This window comes from Temnothorax nylanderi, unplaced genomic scaffold (assembly GCF_030848795.1).
Source record: "Temnothorax nylanderi isolate EJ_2023f unplaced genomic scaffold, tnyl_v1.0 TNYL_tig0004_pilon, whole genome shotgun sequence".
In the NCBI taxonomy this organism is placed as follows: domain Eukaryota; kingdom Metazoa; phylum Arthropoda; class Insecta; order Hymenoptera; family Formicidae; genus Temnothorax; species Temnothorax nylanderi.
The window spans coordinates 2,719,835-2,739,088 of record NW_027249066.1 but is presented as its reverse complement, the minus strand read 5'-3'; the positions used below and the strand labels follow the sequence as shown (position 1 = coordinate 2,739,088).

Sequence of the window (19,254 nt, the reverse complement as noted above, 5' to 3'; positions counted from 1 at the left end):
GATTCCTCGGGTCGTCACGTGAAAACGGTGACGTCCGCACGATGACGTAGGGCTCCGATGGCCAATCACCCTCCCGAAATTAGGGGAAATCTGCCTGGAGGGAGTTTCGCCTCGGAGGTGATAAAAGGACCGCCGCTACGCCGCGGGATCGATTTCGCTCGTAGATCACCCGCCTAGTATTTCGATACGACCGCTTAGATAACTTCCTCTTTGCAATACGCACTCGCCGCTTTCGCCGTGCTAAATTCTGTGCGCGCTCACAGCACCCTGCCTGAAAGGAACTTTTGTAAATACTTGGACATATTTGTTTGGACATTATAAACTTTGTTTCGTATTTCTGACTCTTTATTTTACGTGCGCGTGCTTGTCCTCCTTGTGCTGTCTCTACCCGCGGCCTCTCGCACAAAATGTTTCATACAATTACAAATATCATACAAATTTCAAGCTTTTTCTTTAATTCTCATTGTCAGTTTTCGATAGTAATAATACTTTACTTGATGTCTAAAAAGAAAAGTGTTGAATCTATATTTTTTTCACATATAGTGTATTTTCAAAAGATAGAAATTTATAATATATATTCCAATGTGTACAAAAATATACATTAATGTCCGTAAAGATTTCCTCGCATTTTAGCAAAGATCAGAATAGCTATATTTCTTAAAGAAAAAAAAATCAATTTTATAGCTGGATAGCATTTGCAATTTATGCAATTATGAAAAAAATTACAATAATAACAATCATTGTCATACAGTGGATATAATAGATATTTGAACATAAAATATGGCAAGTACATATTAAGATTTTAATATAAAGTTGCAAAAAGAACATACTTTAACTTCATTGTTACCAAAAACAATTTCATGTTAACTTAAAAAATAACACATTTCTTTGCATTCTAACAAACAGCATTCCGCTCAATATCGATGACATAGACATAGCGATTCTTATGCTTGGCTCGAATATGCCTCAGTATGTCGGACTTGAACTTGCATATGTACTCGCAGTAAGGACATCTGAACTTGGACTTCATATTGCAGTAGCGAAGATGTCTATGCAATTTACTTTTCAACCCAAAAACGCTCCGGCAATTCGAATTAGGACACGAAAACTTGGCGCGCCTCATTTTCTTAGTGTTCTTGGTCCTCGGGCGAAGATAGGTTGTTGGTTCTATGTTATCTGAAAAATAACATTCGCTATAAAATGCTTCAGAGATGCTCGTCGAAACGCGCACGAAATAGCGAAGTTCGTACCGCTAATCATTTCTTGAATCTTGGAACGAAAAAATCGCAATTATTTAGACGGAAAATCGCAAATAATTAATTATAAAACAAGATCCGCTTTTCCATAGATCTGATTTTCTCCTTCACTTTCAAAACTGCAATCACAATTTTTGGGGGCTTTGAACGTTCTTGTTCGTGTCAGATGCTGCATTTTATTTAAACGAAGAACTTACAATTACAAATATCACACAAATATCATACTTTTTTTAATTCTCATTGTCAGTTTCTGATAGTAACAATACTTAATTACTTGATGTCTGTACAAAAGTGTTGAATCTTAATTTTTTGAATATACAGGTGGATTTTCAAAAGATAGAAATTTCTAATATATATATTCCAATGTGTACAAAAATATACATTATTGTCCATAAAGATTTCCTTGCATTTTAGCAAAGGTCAGAATAACTATATTTTTTAAAGAAAAAAATCAATTTTATAGCTGGATAGCATTGGCAATTCTTGCAATTATGAAAAAATTACAATAATAACTATCCTTTTGTAACTATCCTTTTGTCTTAAATACAGTAGATATAATAGATATTTGAACATAAAATGTGGCAAGTACATTAAGATTTTAATATAAGGTTGTAAGAAGAACATACTTTAACTTCATTATTACCAAAAATGATCTCCTGTTAACTTAAGAAATAACATTTCTTTGTATTCTAACAAACAACATTTCGCACAGTATCGATGACATAGACATAACGGTTCTTATGCTTGCGCCCAATGTGCCTCTGTATGTCGGCCTTGAACTTGGACATGTAGTCGCAGTAAGGACACTTGAACCTGGGCTTCTGGCCGCAATGGTAGCGAAGGTGGCTATACAGGTTCTTTTTCCACGTGTAGGCACTCCGACAATCCGGATTAGGACACGAAAACTTGGCGCATCTCATTTTCTTGGTGTACTTAGTCCACGTGCGAAGGTAAGTAATGCGTTCTTTGTTATCTGAAAAATAATGACTCGTACGTGATAAAATGCTCCAGAGATACTCGTCGCGATAAAGCAGAATTTGTGCCGCTAATCGTTTTTTAAACTTCAGAACCAAAAAAACGCTATTATTTAGGTGGAAGATGAAAAATAATTAATTCAAACGAAATCCGCTTGTCCATGCGGACTTTCTTCTTCCCTTTTGATACTGTAATTGCAATTTTTTGATCTGAACGTTCTAATTCGTGTGATATGTTCCATTTTATTTAAAATAAATGTTTCATACAATTACAAATATCATACAAATTTCAAGCTTTTTCTTTAATTCTCATTGTCAGTTTTCGATAGTAATAATACTTTACTTGATGTCTAAAAAGAAAAGTGTTGAATCTATATTTTTTCACATATAGTGTATTTTCAAAAGATAGAAATTTGTAATATATATTCCAATGTGTACAAAAATATACATTAATGTCCGTAAAGATTTCCTCGCATTTTAGCAAAGATCAGAATAACTATATTAAAAAAAATTAATTTTATAGCTGGATAGCATTTGCAATTTGTGCAATTATGAAAAAATTACAATAATAACAATCATTGTCATACAGTGGATATAACAGATATTTGAACATAAAATATGGCAAGTACACATTAAGATTTTAATATAAGGTTGCAAAAAGAACAAAAAACGATTTGTTACAAAAAACGATCTCTTGTTAACTTAAGAAATAATACACATTTCTTCGTACTCTAACAAACAACATTCCGCTCAATATCGATGACATAGACATAGCAGTTCTGATGCCTGGATTGAATGTGTTTCTTTACATCGGCCTTGAACTTGCATATGTAGTCGCAGTAGGGACACTTGAACCTCGGCTTCTGGCCGCAGTGGTAACGAACGTGGGTCTGCAGGTTGCTTTTCAACCCGAAGCCGCTCTGGCAATTCGGATTAGGACACGGAAACTTGGCGTATCTCATTTTCATGTTCTTGATCTTCTTGTGAAGATAGGTCGTGGGTTCTTTGTTATCTAAAAAATAACGAGTCGTTCGCGTTAAAATGTTCCCAAGATGCTCGTCGAGACGCGTGCGAAAAAGCAAAGTTCGTACCGCTAATCCATACAATTGCAAATATCATACAAATTTCATGCTTTTTCTTTAATTCTCATTGTCAGTTTTCGATAGTAAAAATTTTTATAAGTACTTAATGTCTATAATAAAAGTGTTAAATCTATATTTTTTTAACATAAGTGTATTTTCAAAAGAGAAATTTAGAATATGCAGGGTGTTTCCTAAGTAAATACAAGAAATTGAAGGGAATATCCCAGGGCTATATTTAGGAAGAAGAGGTCTTATGAATATATGCTCTAAACTGCTTCGTTTTCAAAATACAGAGTTAGTTATAAAAAAATATAAAAATTTTGAAAATCTGAAAAAAGTTTAAAGATATTTTACTCAAATTTGGTATGCGTACATGTATTAATAACCATCTTCCAGTACTGATATTGATCAGTAAATACATAATTGTATTTACAGTTTTTAATTTTAATTTTTTACCTTATCTCAGAAGCGTGTATCGTTTCAAAAAAACACTAGAGGCACTTTTTGTAGAATTTTAGTTCGAAAATTTAGAAAAATTATTAAACTTGAAAAAACAATGGCGTACCATTTTCTCATTAAAAAAACTTATTATAAATATCCATATGCACGCCCCTGATGGATCTGAAAATGTAACAACCTGTATTCTGAAAACAAAGCAGTTTAAGGCATATGTTTATAAGACCTTTTCTTTTGCAATTTTTGCAATTATGAAAAAATTACAATAATAACTCTTATTTAACTTAAATACAGTGGATCGTGGAGACCGGGGCTAATAGGCTAATAGTTTTTTTGTTTTTGATTTTTAATAAAATACATAAAAGAAATATCATTGTCGTGTTTATTGTCTACGGTAAGACATATATTTGGCTATTAAATTAAAATTTTTAAACTAGCTTAATTTGATGATAATTAATATATTTGAATATTTTCCTTATACCTTTTTCCTTATACGCTGGCTCCGACCAAGGCCGGGTTGACTAACAGTATGAGGCAAGTTGACCATAGGTGTAATTAGTCGAGAAAATGTTATTAACAGCTTAACCTAACAGTAATAAAATAGCACAGTATAAATAAAAAGGTTGTTTTACTATAATTAATCATTCTTGATAAGTTATATTTTTAATGACATAAGTTATATTTTAAAATTAAATGTGAGAATTGCATGAAAAACTAAACAATTTCTTTAACAAATAATAAAAGATAAATTCGCGTTTATAGTAAAAAAATTATCCTTTTAAATATTACATCCTTCCTTATAACAAAAGTCAGCCTAATCATTATTTCGTAATACCAATGACCGGTATCCTTGGTGAAATAGACATGAAATTATGTAATAGAGAATGTTTGAAAATTAAATGTCCGGATTATTATTTTAAAAACTTGACTTTCTTTTAAATTAAATTGAAAACAATAATTTTTAATATTCCTAATTATTGTGATTATTGGAATTAAATTCTAAAATAAGTTATCTTTAAACAAAACATAAAAATCATTTTTCTAAAAACAAAATAACAATTCTGATAATTACACTACATTAGAAACAAAAATATTATACATATAGAAAGAGATCATTTCTTAAGTCAGTCATCGTTTTTATTGTCCGATACACAATTTTTATATTCGTACAAAAGTAAATTAACCTAGTTAATCAACCTACCCTGAACGGCCATTTTTATTTCAATCTTTTATCTAATCTCTAAATATTTATGGATCTAAATAAAACTGGGGTCCCAATCGCTTGTCTAATAAACAAATTCTAAACTAGTGCAATGAAATTTATTCTTCTGTAGCTACATAAAACGTAAAAACAAAAAATCTTTCAAAAAAAATATTTACTTTAGTAATCAATTTTTCAATAAACACCTGCCATTCTGTAACAACATGTGACTGTGGCGCCGCAATTAAAGGGAGAGGAATGCTTGTTTCTACAAATTAATTTTAGCACGATCAGGTGCGCATTCGTGTGAAATTATTAACGATTAGTCTACCCACCCTTACGACCCACCAACCCTGGTCTCTCTTCTAAGAGAAATTTGAATACAAAATATGATTAGTACAGTGAGATTTTAACTTAAGGTTGCAAAAAGAACATACCTTAACTTTATTGTTGCAAAAAATAATCTCCTGTTAATTTAAGAAATAATACATATATCTTTGTATTCTAACAAACGACATTCCGCTCAATATCGATAACATAGACGGAACAATTCTTATGCTTGGTTGGAATGTGCCTCGTTACGCTTCCCTTGCACTTGCATACGTAGTCGCAGTAGGGACACTTGAACCTGGGTTTCTGGCCGCATTCGTAGCGAAGATGTCTCTGCAGGCTGCCTTTGTACTCGAAGGCGTTCCGGCAATTCGGATTAGGACACGAAAACTTGACGCTTCTTCGTGTTCTCTTTTTGCAAAGATAAGCCATGAGTATTTTGCTACCTGAAACAGTAATGACTCGTTCGTGAAAAAATCCAGAGATACCTACTCGTCGAGACGTGCTGTTAGTCGAGATGTGAAAAGGCAGAGCTTGTGCCGCTAATCGTTTTTTTAAATTTAAAAAAAAACGTCATTATTTGTGAGGAAAATCGAAAATAATTAATTCAAACGAGATCCGCTTATCCATGCGGATTTTCTTCTTCCTTTTCGAAACTGCAATTGCAATTTTTGGGTGTTCTGAACGTTCTAATTCGTGTGAAATGCTCCATTTTATTTAAACAAAACGTTCTTTATTTCTCGTTGTCAGTCTTCAATAGTAATAATTCCCAACTAATGTCTAAAACAAAAGTGTTGAATCTGTATTCTTTAAATATATAGATATGGATAGGTGTACTTTCAAAAGAGAGCAACTTCTAATATATACAAGGGCATATATACATTCCTATGTGTACAAGAATACTTTATTGTCCATAAAGATTTCCTTGCATTTTAACAAAGGTTAGAATGACTATATGTTATAAAGAAAAAAATCAATTTTACAGCTTGATAGCATTTTTGCAACTTTTGCAGTTATAAAATAAAAAAAATTACAGTAATAACTATCATTTGCCTTAAATACAGTGGATGCAAGAAAAATTTGAACATAAAATATGGCAAGTACATTAAGACTTTAATATAAGGTTGCAAAAAGAACATACTTTAACTTCATTATTATATTTCATAATTCATTCAACCAAAAACGATCTCTTGTTAACTTAAGAAATAACACATTTCTTTGCAACCTAACAAACAACATCCTGCTTAATATCGATGACATAGACATATCGATTCTTATGCATGCACCGAATGTGCCTCCTTATGCTGGCCTTGCACTTGCATATGTAGTCGCAGTAGGGACACTTGAACCTAGGCTTCTTGCCGCATTCGTAGCGAAGATGGTTCCGCAGACTCTCTTTCCACCCGAAGGTGCTCTGGCAATTCGAATTAGGACACGGAAACTTGGCGCACCTCTTTTTCCTGGTCTTCTTAGTCCCCTTGTGACGATAGGTCGTCGATTCTTTGTTATCTGAAAAATAACGACTCGTTCGCGATAAAATGCTCCAGAGATGATACTCGTCGAGACGTATGTGAAAAAGCAGAGTTTGTGCCGCTAGTCGTTTTTCAAATTTCGGAAAAACGTCATTATGTGCAGTGAGAAAAATCAAACATAATTAATTCAAACGAGATCCGCTTATCCATGCGGATTTTCTGCTTCCTTTTCGAAACTGTAATTGCAATTTTTGGGTGTTCTAAACGTTCTAGTTCGTGTGAAATGCTCCATTTTATTTAAACTAAACGTTCTATACAATAACAAATATCACACAAAGTTCACGCTTTTTCTTTATTTATCGTTGTTAGTCTTCAATAGTAATAATTCTTAACTACTTAATGTCTAAAACTAAAGTGTTGAATCTGTATTTTTTCAATATATAGGTGTATTTTCAAAAGATAGCAACTTCTAATATATACAAGGCATATATTCCAATGTGTACAAGAATTACTTTATTGTCCATAGAGATTTCCTTGCATTTTAACAAAGGTTAGAATGACTGTATGTTTTAAAGAAAAAAATCAATTTTATAGCTGGATAGCATTTGCAACTTGTGCAGTTATAAAATAAAAAAATTACGGTAATAACTATCATTTGCCTTAAATACAGTGGATACAAGAGAAATTTGAACATAAAATATGGCAAGTACATTAAGACTTTAATATAAAATTGCAAAAAGAACATACTTTAACTTCATTGTTATATTTCATAATTCATTCAACCAAAAACGATCTCTTGTTAACTTAAGAAATAACACATTTCTTTGCATCCTAACAAACAACATTCCGCTCAATATCGATGACATAGACATAGCCGTTCTTATGCAAGCGCCGAATGTGTCTCTTTACGTTGGCATTCAACTTGCATACGTAGTCGCAGTAAGGACACTTGAACCTGGGCTTCTGGCCGCATTCGTAGCGAAGATGTCTCTGCAGACTCTCTTTCCACCCAAAGACTATCCGGCAATTTGGATTAGGACACGAAAACTTGACGCTCTTCTTTTTCCTGGTGTTCTTAGTCCTCTTGCGAAGATAGGTCGTGGGTTTTTTGCTATCTGAAAATAATGATACGTTCGCAATAAAATGCTTCAGAGATTCTCGTCAAAACACGTGTGGAGGAGCAAAGTTCGTACCGTTAATCATTTTTTAAACCTCGGAACGAAAAAAACGCTATCATTTGGACGGAAAATAGGAAATAATTAATTAAAACAAAATCCACTTTTCAATGCGGATTTTCTTTTTTACTTTAAAAACTGCAATTGCAATTTTTAAGGGCTCTGAACATTCTTGTTCATGTGTGGTGCTCCATTTTATTTAAACTAAAAACGCTCCATACAATTACAAATATCACACAAAGTTCATACTTTTTCTATAATTCTTGTTGTCATTTTTCAATAGTAACAATTTTTAATTACTTAATGTCTATAACAAAAGTGTTGAATCTGTATTTATTAAATATATAAGTGTATTTTCAAAAGACAGAAATTTCTAATATACATACGTATATTGCAATGTGTACAAGAATATACGCTATTATCCATAAAGATTTCCTTTCATTCTAGCAAAGGTCAGAACAGCTATAAAATTTAAAGAAAAAATCAATTTTATAGCTGGATAGCATTTGCAATTATTGCAATTATGAAAAAAAATTACAATAATAACTATCATTGTCATACAGTGGATATAAGATCATAGATATTTGAACATAAACTGTAGCAAGTACATTGAGATTTTAATATAAGGTTGCAAAAAGAACATACTTTAACTTCATTTCTACCAAAAATGATCTTGACTTAAGAAATAACATTTCTTTCTATTCTAACAAACAACATTCCGCATAATATCGATGACATAGACATAACGGTTCTTATGCTTGCGCCCAATGTGATTTTTTACGTCGGCTTTGCGCTTGCACATGTAGTGGCAGTAGGGACACTTGAACCTGGGCTTCTGGCCGCATTGGTAGCGAAGATGTCTCTGCAGACTCTGTTTCCACCCAAAGACTATCCGGCAATTTGGATTAGGACACGAAAACTTGACGCTTCTTCGTGTTCTCTTTTTGCAAAGATAAGCCGTGAGTATTTTGCTATCTGAAACAGTAATGACTCGTTCGTGAAAAAATCCAGAGATACCTACTCGTCGAGACGTGCTGTGCGTCGAGATGTGAAAAGGCAGAGTTTGTGCCACTAATCGTTTTTTAAATTTAAAAAAAAAACGTCATTATTTGTGAGGAAAATCGAAAATAATTAATTCAAACGAGATCCGCTTGTCCATGCGGATTTTCTTCCTCCCTTTCGATACTGCAATTACAATTTTTTGATCTAAACGTTCTAGTTCGTGTGAAATGCTCCATTTTATATTTAAATTAAATGTTCTATACAATTACTAACAGGTTTCAATAGTAACAATTTTTCATTATTTGATGTCTATAATAAAAGTGTTTAATCTTAATTTTTTAAATATAAATAGGCGTATTTTCAAGACAGAAATTTTTAATATATATTCCACTTTGTACAAAAATATACATTATTATCCATAAAGATTTACTTGCATTTTAGCAAAGGTCAGAATAACTATATTTTTTAAAGAAAAAAATCAATTTTATAGCTTGATAGTATTTGCAACTTTTACAGTTATAAAAAAATTACAGTAATAACTATCATTTGTCTTAAATACAGTGGATATAATAGTTATTTGAACATAAACTTTGGCAAGAGTACATTAAGATTTTAAGGAATACTTAAGGAATAGTACATTTCTTTGTATCCTAACAAACAACATTCCGAACAATATCGATGACATAGACATAGCGGTTCTTATGTTTGCCCTGAACGTGCCTCCTTACGTTGGTCCTCTTCTTGCTTATGTAGTCGCAGTAGGGACACTTGAACCTCGGCTTCTGGCCGCAGTGGTAGCGAAGATGTTTCCGCAGGTTGCTTTTGAACCCGAAGGTGCTCTGGCAATTCGGATTAGGACACGAAAACTTGACGCACCTCATTTTCTTGGTGTTCTTGGTCCTCTTGCGAAGACAGATCGTGGATTTCTTGTTATCTGAAAATAACGATTCATTCGCAAATGAAATGCTTCAGAGATTCTCGTCGAGACACGTGCGAAAGAGCAAAGTTCGTAGGGGAAAATGGCGACCATTGATACAGCGGGAACATTGATACAGTCATCATATCTCTGCATGAGAAACATCTAAGAAGGTCACGTATTCATGCATATATGGCGTTATGATACACGAATAACCTAACCAAATTTCGTACGCGAGCAGTAGCCACTTGATGAATGACAGGTATAAACGTGTTTTGCATACTCTCAGGTAAATATTTTCAAAAGTCTTTGAAGCGTGATTTTTCACATTAATCTGATTAATACTAAATAAATATTTCGTCAAAAGTAAGAAACAGTATATCTCTTACTAATTTGTCGAAAATATTGACATAACTTTGTATTATTTTCGGCTGAGAATATATTTTATTATGTATGACGCTGTGGGGCAGATTCGTACACTGACTCGTGGAGCACTTTGATACATATCAATATGTATCTATGTAGTTTATAGTATCAAGTAAGATATTTTTATTTTATTTTAGACGAAAATGGTAAGAACGTACCAAAAAAAGACCGATAGGGTCTATATTGATGAAGATGCCATAAAATTGTTAATTCCGTATAAATAAATATCTCTATATCTCTATATACAATAAACATAGCTTGTTTTAATAATAATCCAATTTATTTCTGAATAATATTAATATAGATCACTGAGAATCAGTGCCCCATGCCCGTATCATTGTACCCCGCATATGAGGCACATTGATACGAATTTCATTTTTTACAAAAAATGTTATAACATTTCTTATTATTAACCGACAGCAAAAAGGCAATCAAAACACGTAAGTAGAAGGACAAGCCTTTAAATTTAACCTATTACATTTATCTTAATCTATCTGCAAAGTTATTTATTTAACTCTTGAAAAAAATCGTATCAATGTGCCCCACTTCCCCCTACCGCTAATCATTTTTTAAACTTCGGAATGAAAAAAAACGTAATTATTTGGACAGAAAATAGGAAATAATTAATTAAAACAAGGTCCGCTTTACAATGCAAATTTTCTTTTTTACTTTCAAAATTGCAATTGCAATTTTTAAGGGCTCGGGACGTTCTTGTGAGGTACGCTCCATTTTATTTAAACTAAAAACGTTCCATACAGTAATACATATATCACACGAAGTTCACACTTTTTCTTTAATTCTTGTTGTCATTTTTCAATAGTAACAATTTTTAATTATTTGATATCTATAACAAAAGTGTTGAATTTAATTTTTTTTAATATATAGGTGTATTTTCAAAAGATAGAAACTTCTAATATATATATTCCAATGTGTACAAGAATATACGCTGTTGTCCATAAAGATTTATTTGCAAAGATCAGAATAGCTATAATTTTTAGAGAGGAAAATCAATTTTATAGCTGGATAACATTTGCAATTTTTGTCATTATGAAAAATTTACAATAATAACTTTCGTTTGTTTTAAATACAGCAAATATAATAAATTTGAACATAAAGTATGGCAAGTATACTAAGATTGTATTTTAAAGTTGTAAAAAAACATACTTTAATTGCATTGTTACCAAAACCGTTAACTTAAGAAATAACACCTTTCTTTGTATCCTAGCAAATAACATTCCGCTCAATATCGATGACATAGACATAGCGATTCTGATGCTTGGCTCGAATGTGCTTCCGTATGTCGGGCTTCAACTTGCATATATAGTCGCAGTAGGGACACTTGAACCTGGGCTTCTGGCCGCATTGGTAGCGAAGATGTTTCTGCAGACTCTCTTTCCACCCGAAGACTTTCCGGCAATTCGAATTAGGACACGAAAAATTGACGTTCCTTCGTGTTCTCTTTTTGCGAAGATAAGCCATGAGTACTTTGTTATCTGAAACAGTAATGACTCGTACGTGAAAAAATGCTCCAGAGATGCTCGTTGAGACGCGTGCGAAAAGGCAGAACTCGTGCCGCTAATCATTTTTGAAACCTCGGAATGAGAAAAAAACGCCAATATTCATGCGTAAAATCGCAAATAATTAATTCAAACAAGATCCGCTATTCTGGGAAAATTTTCCTTTTTCCTTTTCAAAACTGCAATCGCAATTTCTTTAAAAGTTCTTGTTCGTCTGAGATACTCCATTTTATTTTGACTAGACGTTCCATACATACTGTTATAAGTATTACACATGCAATTTTCTCACCAAGCTGTGAAGCGCAAATAAAACGCAAATGTGCATTTGTTCTTATGTATTTATTCATGTAATCATGTTAATATTTTTGCGTATTTCTAAATACAAACAGACTTGGACAAACTGTCGGCATTGCAATAATGCGATTGATAGGATTACCTTGCAATTCGAAGAGACAGAGATAGACGATTAGACAAAGAAATACAGATCAAAGCCGAAGTCGCATAGATTCACGAACCCATAAAAAACAGGCAGGTTTCTTTATTTGTCGGCAAACGAAAGATGCGCGGTTAATTGAAGCGCTCATGATGTCCCTTGGGACAGATCGACGACGTAAATCTTCCGGGTATTGTGCCTGCGGAGGAGATGCTTGCTGACATTGCCCTTGAGTTTGCCGTAATAATCACAATAGGGACATTTGAAGCGCGGTTGAAGACCACATTCGTACTTCAGGTGCCGCGTTAGGTTCCTCTTCCAGTTGAAGGCGCGACCGCAGTTGTGATTCGGGCAAGGGAACCTGATATTGTTGTCGGCGTCGCTGGACAACGATCTGGTGAAGGCTTTAAAAGACCCATTAACGCCTGGAAGCAAAAGAGCAGACAAAGCGTCCAGTCAGTCCTGACGCAAAGTCGTGTGCGTCCTTCGGGATAACATGCCGAAAAAACCGATCGTTTCATCGCGAGGGTTTTCTTCCGAAAAAATAAAATGTGTAACGAACACATGAAATAAAAATGCTGAAAAATAAAGATGTAGCAACGTAAAAGTAAAATATTGTATATTTATGAGTATTACACTTAATACATGACAATTATCGATGAAATTTTACATGGGAAGTATTTTGAGGTCCAAAATGCAATATATCAGAACATCACATTAATAATTAAACAGTTAGTGAGACATATTTCTTGTTAAATCTCAACGGCATCATCTTGTAATATAAATAAAAGTAATACGTTTTTTACCTGCATTCTGCAAGAATGAATTATCTGAAAAAGAAAATTATATATTATCAACTTGTCAACTGTCACGCATCTATAACAATATAAAGGCAATATTTAAAAAATCATGTTACTGATTACATTATCGTGAAAAAAAAGAATTAATAAAACATAGAAAATTGTAGAAAAGAACGAGGAAATTCATGGAGGATAAAAATAGTAATTTTTATTTCTTTTGTTTTGACGTAGAGATAATTCCAGCATTGCAATTTCGAATACTCGCATTTTATTGGTATTCTTACATCTTAAATTACATGCATCTTGAAGTCGCAAGATGTGTATGTGTGTGCGTGTGTATAATATATATATATACAAATCACATTCATTCGATAAATTAGTGTAAAAGTCAAAGAAAATATTTATATTTAATGAAAAAACTTAATTTATGAAATGACATGTATGCCTAGATCGAATGAATAAATAACAATATGTTTTTATCTTTTTGTAAAATATAGCTTTGTTCTCTAAATACTGATCCTTTAATCGTAATAAATGCAATTGTAAAAAATTTCAAAATGTTAATGATTAATGTGTTTATAATAATGTATTTCTTCTTTACATTTCTCAAAACCTTTTAATTATACACAAAAATTTAGTTAGAAAAATATTAATTTAGAATTTTATTTTATTCCTTTCCGTCATAATTCTTCGTTGATTTTTTAGAGAAAAACTTTCATAGAACAGTAAAATCGCGGCAAAGCAAATAAAAGTAAAACTTTCTTTCTAATACAATCATAACTCAAAAGTAAAATAATTTTAAATCCTTTTAATATGTAAAATTAAAGTAAACATAAGTTTTAAAAATTTATAGGTACCCAGATAGCAACGTGTCTGCATTGTTGCTGGCATGTTGCCGACAACATAGTATGTGTTGCTATCGGAATTGTGGCAACTGAGTTCGCATTTGTCGACAAGTTGATGCCTTCACGATATAAAAATTTTGTATAGCAACTTGCCAGCAACTTGTTGATAACTTATGCTGCGATCTAAAATCATCTGATTCAAAATTCGAGCTGTTGCTGTCATGTTGCTGTAATAATTCATAGGATCGCACAATACTGTCATATTGCTAGCAACGCGAAGTAAATTTGATGCTGTTCTCTTGCCGATAAATTGCTGGCAATACATATATCCAATGTTGCCTGCGTGTTGCTTCAAATTACTCGAAACCAATTGAAGCAAATATACGACAAGTTGCCAGCATCATAAGCAATCATAGGTTTTCGGGGGTTTTTTTTCTCAGACACGTATGGCTACTCTGGGTACTTTTAGAAAATCATTCCCTCACTCTAACGTAATTATCACGGAATAAATTGTTTAATAGCTGTGCCAAAATAATCTGAAGCACATTTTAAAGATGGTAACGTGCCTCGAAAGAGGAAAGTTAATCCTAATTGGTAATCAATACGTAATTAGAGCAATTCTTGTGCACTCTTGTGATGTGTCTGGTAACATTGGCCTTCCACTTGCCACAATAATCGCAGTAGGGACATTTAAAACGCGGGTCCTTGCCACATTCGTTGCGCTGGTGCCTTCTCAGGGTACACTTCCACACGAAGATGCAGGGACAGTTGGGACACTGGTACTTCGCATGATGATTGCTGGTGTATTTCCTCCTCCTTCTTCTGTAGAAACCCATATGAGAAAAACCTGTGAACACAGAGATAATTCCACCTGGTTATTAACACTTCGAAGCGATCGCGTGCAAACACGCGTTAGCTTTAACATTGGTCCGAGCATCCGGATTCACAAGAAGGTAAAGCTTGTGCGTATGTACAAAAATAGAAAAATGACATTTGACAAACAAAGAATGAATGTCCGAGATATGTTATTACATCGAGCGAATTATTAAGAAAGATCTTCTTGACAATATTCCATATCTAAAAAAGATGTTTTAAAATCGCTGTGGACGGTGGAAACATATAAAAATAAAACAAAACTCTTAACATGCAAGAAAATAATAAAGTTTGGTGTTTCAGTAATGATAATAATAATAATTCTCAATAAAAGGAACCAAATTGTTTACTTACGTTTAAAAAATGTTTGTAATATAAGAGACAAATGATTGTGATGAAGATGAATGTTATAATAACAAAATAGTTTGTTTTAAAAAATAATGATTGCAATAAAAGGTAGAAGGACATGGTAATATAATCAATTTTTTTAAATAAAAAAGTATTATAATTTGATGATTCCATAATGCAGTAGAGATATTAAAGAAGTTATAAAATGTTAATAATATATTTTATACGTAAGAAATAGTGTTTCTTAACAATCAATTAATACAGTATAATATATGTATTTAATATGTTTCTTTTATATCATTTCACGCAATAGAAATTATTTGTACGAAGAATCACGTTACTTCATGCAATCATTGCAAAAAGCATTATTTGTCATATCAACTAAATAACATTTTTGTTATACTATACATGATACAAACAAACAAAAAGAACGTTCTTTGGCGTTAAAGGCAACTTTATAAAATAATGCAATTAGGCCTTTCCGCCTTATAAAGAAAATAATAATAAAATGTAAAGTAAAAAATAATTCAATTGCAAAATATAAAATCAAAGAATCCAATGCAATCAAAATGAAGTTATCCACTTCACCGAAAAATAAATTTTAACATATACACTATTTAAAAAAAAAATTACTGCACATTATTAGCGTTAATCTTCATGAGGAGTCTTCTGCGACTTAAACAAATAGTATTCCTATCAAGCATCAGGGGAAATTTCCTCATTTATCCCTTCCTGGCACCGAACTCTTAGATAATGTTCGCGTATTTATAGGCACGTCGGCGGTGTCAATATCAAAAGATATTTCCAGACTTTAACAATGAAGAAATCGCTTTTAACTTTCTCGACGCAATGTTTAAACATGTCGACGTCCAGCATCTCATGCTTCTCGTGAAAAAAACGCAGATGTGTCTGTAAACATCACTGCGCTGTTTGGACCGGTAACTGCAGTACGGACATGTACAGACAATGTCGAGTGAGGCTGTTCTTCCACTTGAAACTAAGACAGCAGTTCGAACAACAATGGTACCGATCGACGATCTTAGACGTCTGCGGAGAGATACTCGCGTGTTCTAAACATAAAAAATGGGGAAAAAACGAATAAAACAACTAATCAGGTCACGTCTAAAACATAAAAGATCGGGATCAAAAACGTTAATTATGATGTCATCGATGCGGAACAACACATTCATTATTTTCGACAATCTACACGATTCTCCAAAATGAACAGAAATGGAATTAGGCTGAACACAAAAATTAAAGACATGTTAAAACAAGATACAATGAAACATAAATGTTACACACAGACATGTATGAGTAGGTGGACAGATAGATAAGCCGATTTCTCTTATGACTTCGTTCTCTTTTATACCATTTTTAGAACATCATAAATGTATGTATAATATTAAACAATAAGGCTCGTGAGAGTAATTTGTTAAATTCGAAATAAAAAAAAGATAAAAACTGTTGCTATGATGAAATTTATTATGTATACAGAACAGAAATTTTAATTTAATGCCCTATAATGTCATATTCAGTAGTATTTTCCATTGCCAAGTATAAAATGAAAAATAAGTTCATCACAAAGTCACTCAACTGTTATATCCTTTTATCCTTTTCACGCGTATTTAGTGTAACGTCACATTATACTGGTATCAGGTACATAAAATAAGCGTAAAATATTTCCACCCTCTTCTTTAATTTAGAGCTTGCAGGGAAATCTGTTAGTGGTACGCGTTAAAAATGCGAAAAACGATCAGTGCGGTTTCATGACACAGTTCCTGATGATGTCCATCGTATACACTTCACTCCTCTTGTGACTGTTGCGCACGTGTCTGTAAACATTGCTGCGCAAGTTGCAGCAATATCCGCAGTACGGGCATTTGAAACGCGGTCTCTTTCCGCAGGCGTACAACAGATGCCTGCTCAGGCTGCCTTTCTTCTCGAAGATACGGCTACACTTAGGGCACGGGTGCTTTTCCTTGAAGTCGAGGGGCTGCAACTTCGCCACTAGATACACCTCGTTACCTGAAAAAGACGCAAGCAAAAAACGCATGGTCAGTAATGCGTGAGAATTTCGACTCGATATTTGCGCCGACCTTTTCGTCGCGTTTGATTATAGAGCAACAAGAAGTAACAAATAATCGTTTTTTAAAAGATACTTAACTCAGAGATTTATTTATCTAATTTCGTGACAAATATCAAAAAATTACATGTAATATTTCGTATAAATTAAATGCTGAAATCTCGTAGCGTTGTCTTGACGTAACTGAAACAAGAGAAGCTAATAAAATTTCAATGATATAATATTTTGAGAAAATTTTTCATAATCAAAATTATTACTATGCATAACTTCTTGTTAATATACACATATATTTCATACATATACATAATATATATATATATATATATATATATATATATAATATATATACGTATACATATAATATGTATATAGCTTTTAAGAAAATGCATAATACATTCTAATCAATTTTTTTATACAATCACTTTATCTTTGTAAAAATGCCATTCGCCATAAATTGCATTAAAAAACATAAATATCTTCGTAGATACAAATATAGAGTAAAAAATATAGCAAACAATTAAAGCAGGTACAATAATAAGATGCCATCCAATTATTTGCATATAAATTCGCTTGAATCACATCAAGACGACATTACGAGACTAAACAATTTGAAAATTTAGTAACACAATGCTCACAACGCTAAATTATTATTAGAGTTAATCTTGATTTGTTCAATATCGCTTAAATGTTATAAAGAAAACATAATCGTGTAAAGAAATTCAGAATAAGAAAAGGAAGAATCGATCAGCTTGAGACAATGGACTGATTTAAATTCAGACGACGTCTTGAAGTAATATTAATCGAAAATCCATCATTGCAGAAATATTAAAGAGTATTAAATGTAATACATGTTAGTACATATACATAGTATAAAATATAAACGGAACTTTCTTTGGAGAAAACTAACGTGATAAGCATGATGACTGCTTCGCTGCTTTGTAAAATTTTTATTTAATTGACGCTAACTAAACTCTGGGAAAAGTTAAAGACGGTTATAACCGACTTTGGGGCCCACGATTATAGTAATCAAATTATTTGGATATCGTAACTCTAATTAACATTTTGGTTAGTGCCCCTTAAGTGAAAATTATCTTTGCGTAACTGAATATCGACAGAACTAATTGAGAGAATTGACTAGTATAACTTGAAAATCTTTGAGATAGATAGAATAGCTAATTACGATTTTTAGTTACGCATAATCGATGGGTCCCAATGTTATAGCCGTCTTTATTTTTCCCAGAGAATACATACAAAATGTAATTCCCTGCGCGCAGTACAAGGACATTTTAATGACATTTTAATGACATTTCAATGAAGAGAAAGAAAGATTCCTTCAATTTCTGCCGATGTCGATACAACGCACGGCGGTGCCTTGATGCTTTCTGCGCACGTGCTTGTAGACATCGGAGGTCCATCTCGAGCGGAAATCGCAGGTCGGGCACTTGAAACGCGGATTTTGCTGGCACTCGTAACGCAGATGCCTGGTCAGGGAACCACGGTGCGTAAAGCAACTCCCGCAGTTGTTAGTACAGCGAAACCTTTTGCGCCAATGCGACGCTTGACCGCGGATCCGCGGACCCGGACCTACGGAGCGGAACAATCGATTGTTTCCCAGGGAGATCGCAGGAAGCCAAACGTGGTAAGGATCAAAGCCTGTAACAGAATACCCATTATTGACGGCGTGTCGTTTACGGTTAACCAAGATATGCACTAGCGCATTGCCATCAGCACAGAAATTAACAGAATTATACGAGTAATCTTAAATACTATCATTCCAGAAAAAGACATCCTAGAGCAAAAAAAAACCGATGTGGGAATAAGGGTAATTTGAAATTTATTCCATTACGTCAAATTCGCTACATTATTAAACGATTATTTTGTAAAAATAAGGAATTAAAGAAAGAAAGGCGAATTATACCGATAACTTTGGGGAATCAGTCTTCGAAAAAGGACTCGCTGGAACCACAGGACGACAACGGATAATGAATGTTCGAAATTTATTCAGTTACATCGAATTCGGTACATTATCAAATTCAACAGTATATCATCAAATATATTACAAAAA

The 19,254-nt window shown here is 33.0% G+C and overlaps 1 protein-coding gene across 38 annotated transcripts in view; it reads right to left on the bottom strand.

The window, feature by feature from the left end:
* Positions 1-19,254, bottom strand: part of LOC139774349 (uncharacterized) — a 165,651-nt gene that overhangs the window by 91,497 nt on the left and 54,900 nt on the right. For 2 of the 38 annotated variants that reach the window (XM_071709880.1, XM_071709708.1), the window contains exon 7: positions 9,427-9,882. The exons of 32 other annotated variants lie outside the window; for them this stretch is intronic. In XM_071709880.1, coding sequence (XP_071565981.1) covers positions 9,599-9,882 — 284 coding nt within the window. In that variant the 3' untranslated portion in view covers positions 9,427-9,598. Of the gene's footprint in view, positions 1-6,177; positions 6,809-9,426; positions 9,883-10,998; positions 11,784-16,565; positions 17,132-19,254 lie in introns of those variants that run through there. 4 more of the 38 variants (XM_071709753.1, XM_071709905.1, XM_071709701.1 and 1 more) reach the window with 3 other exon arrangements.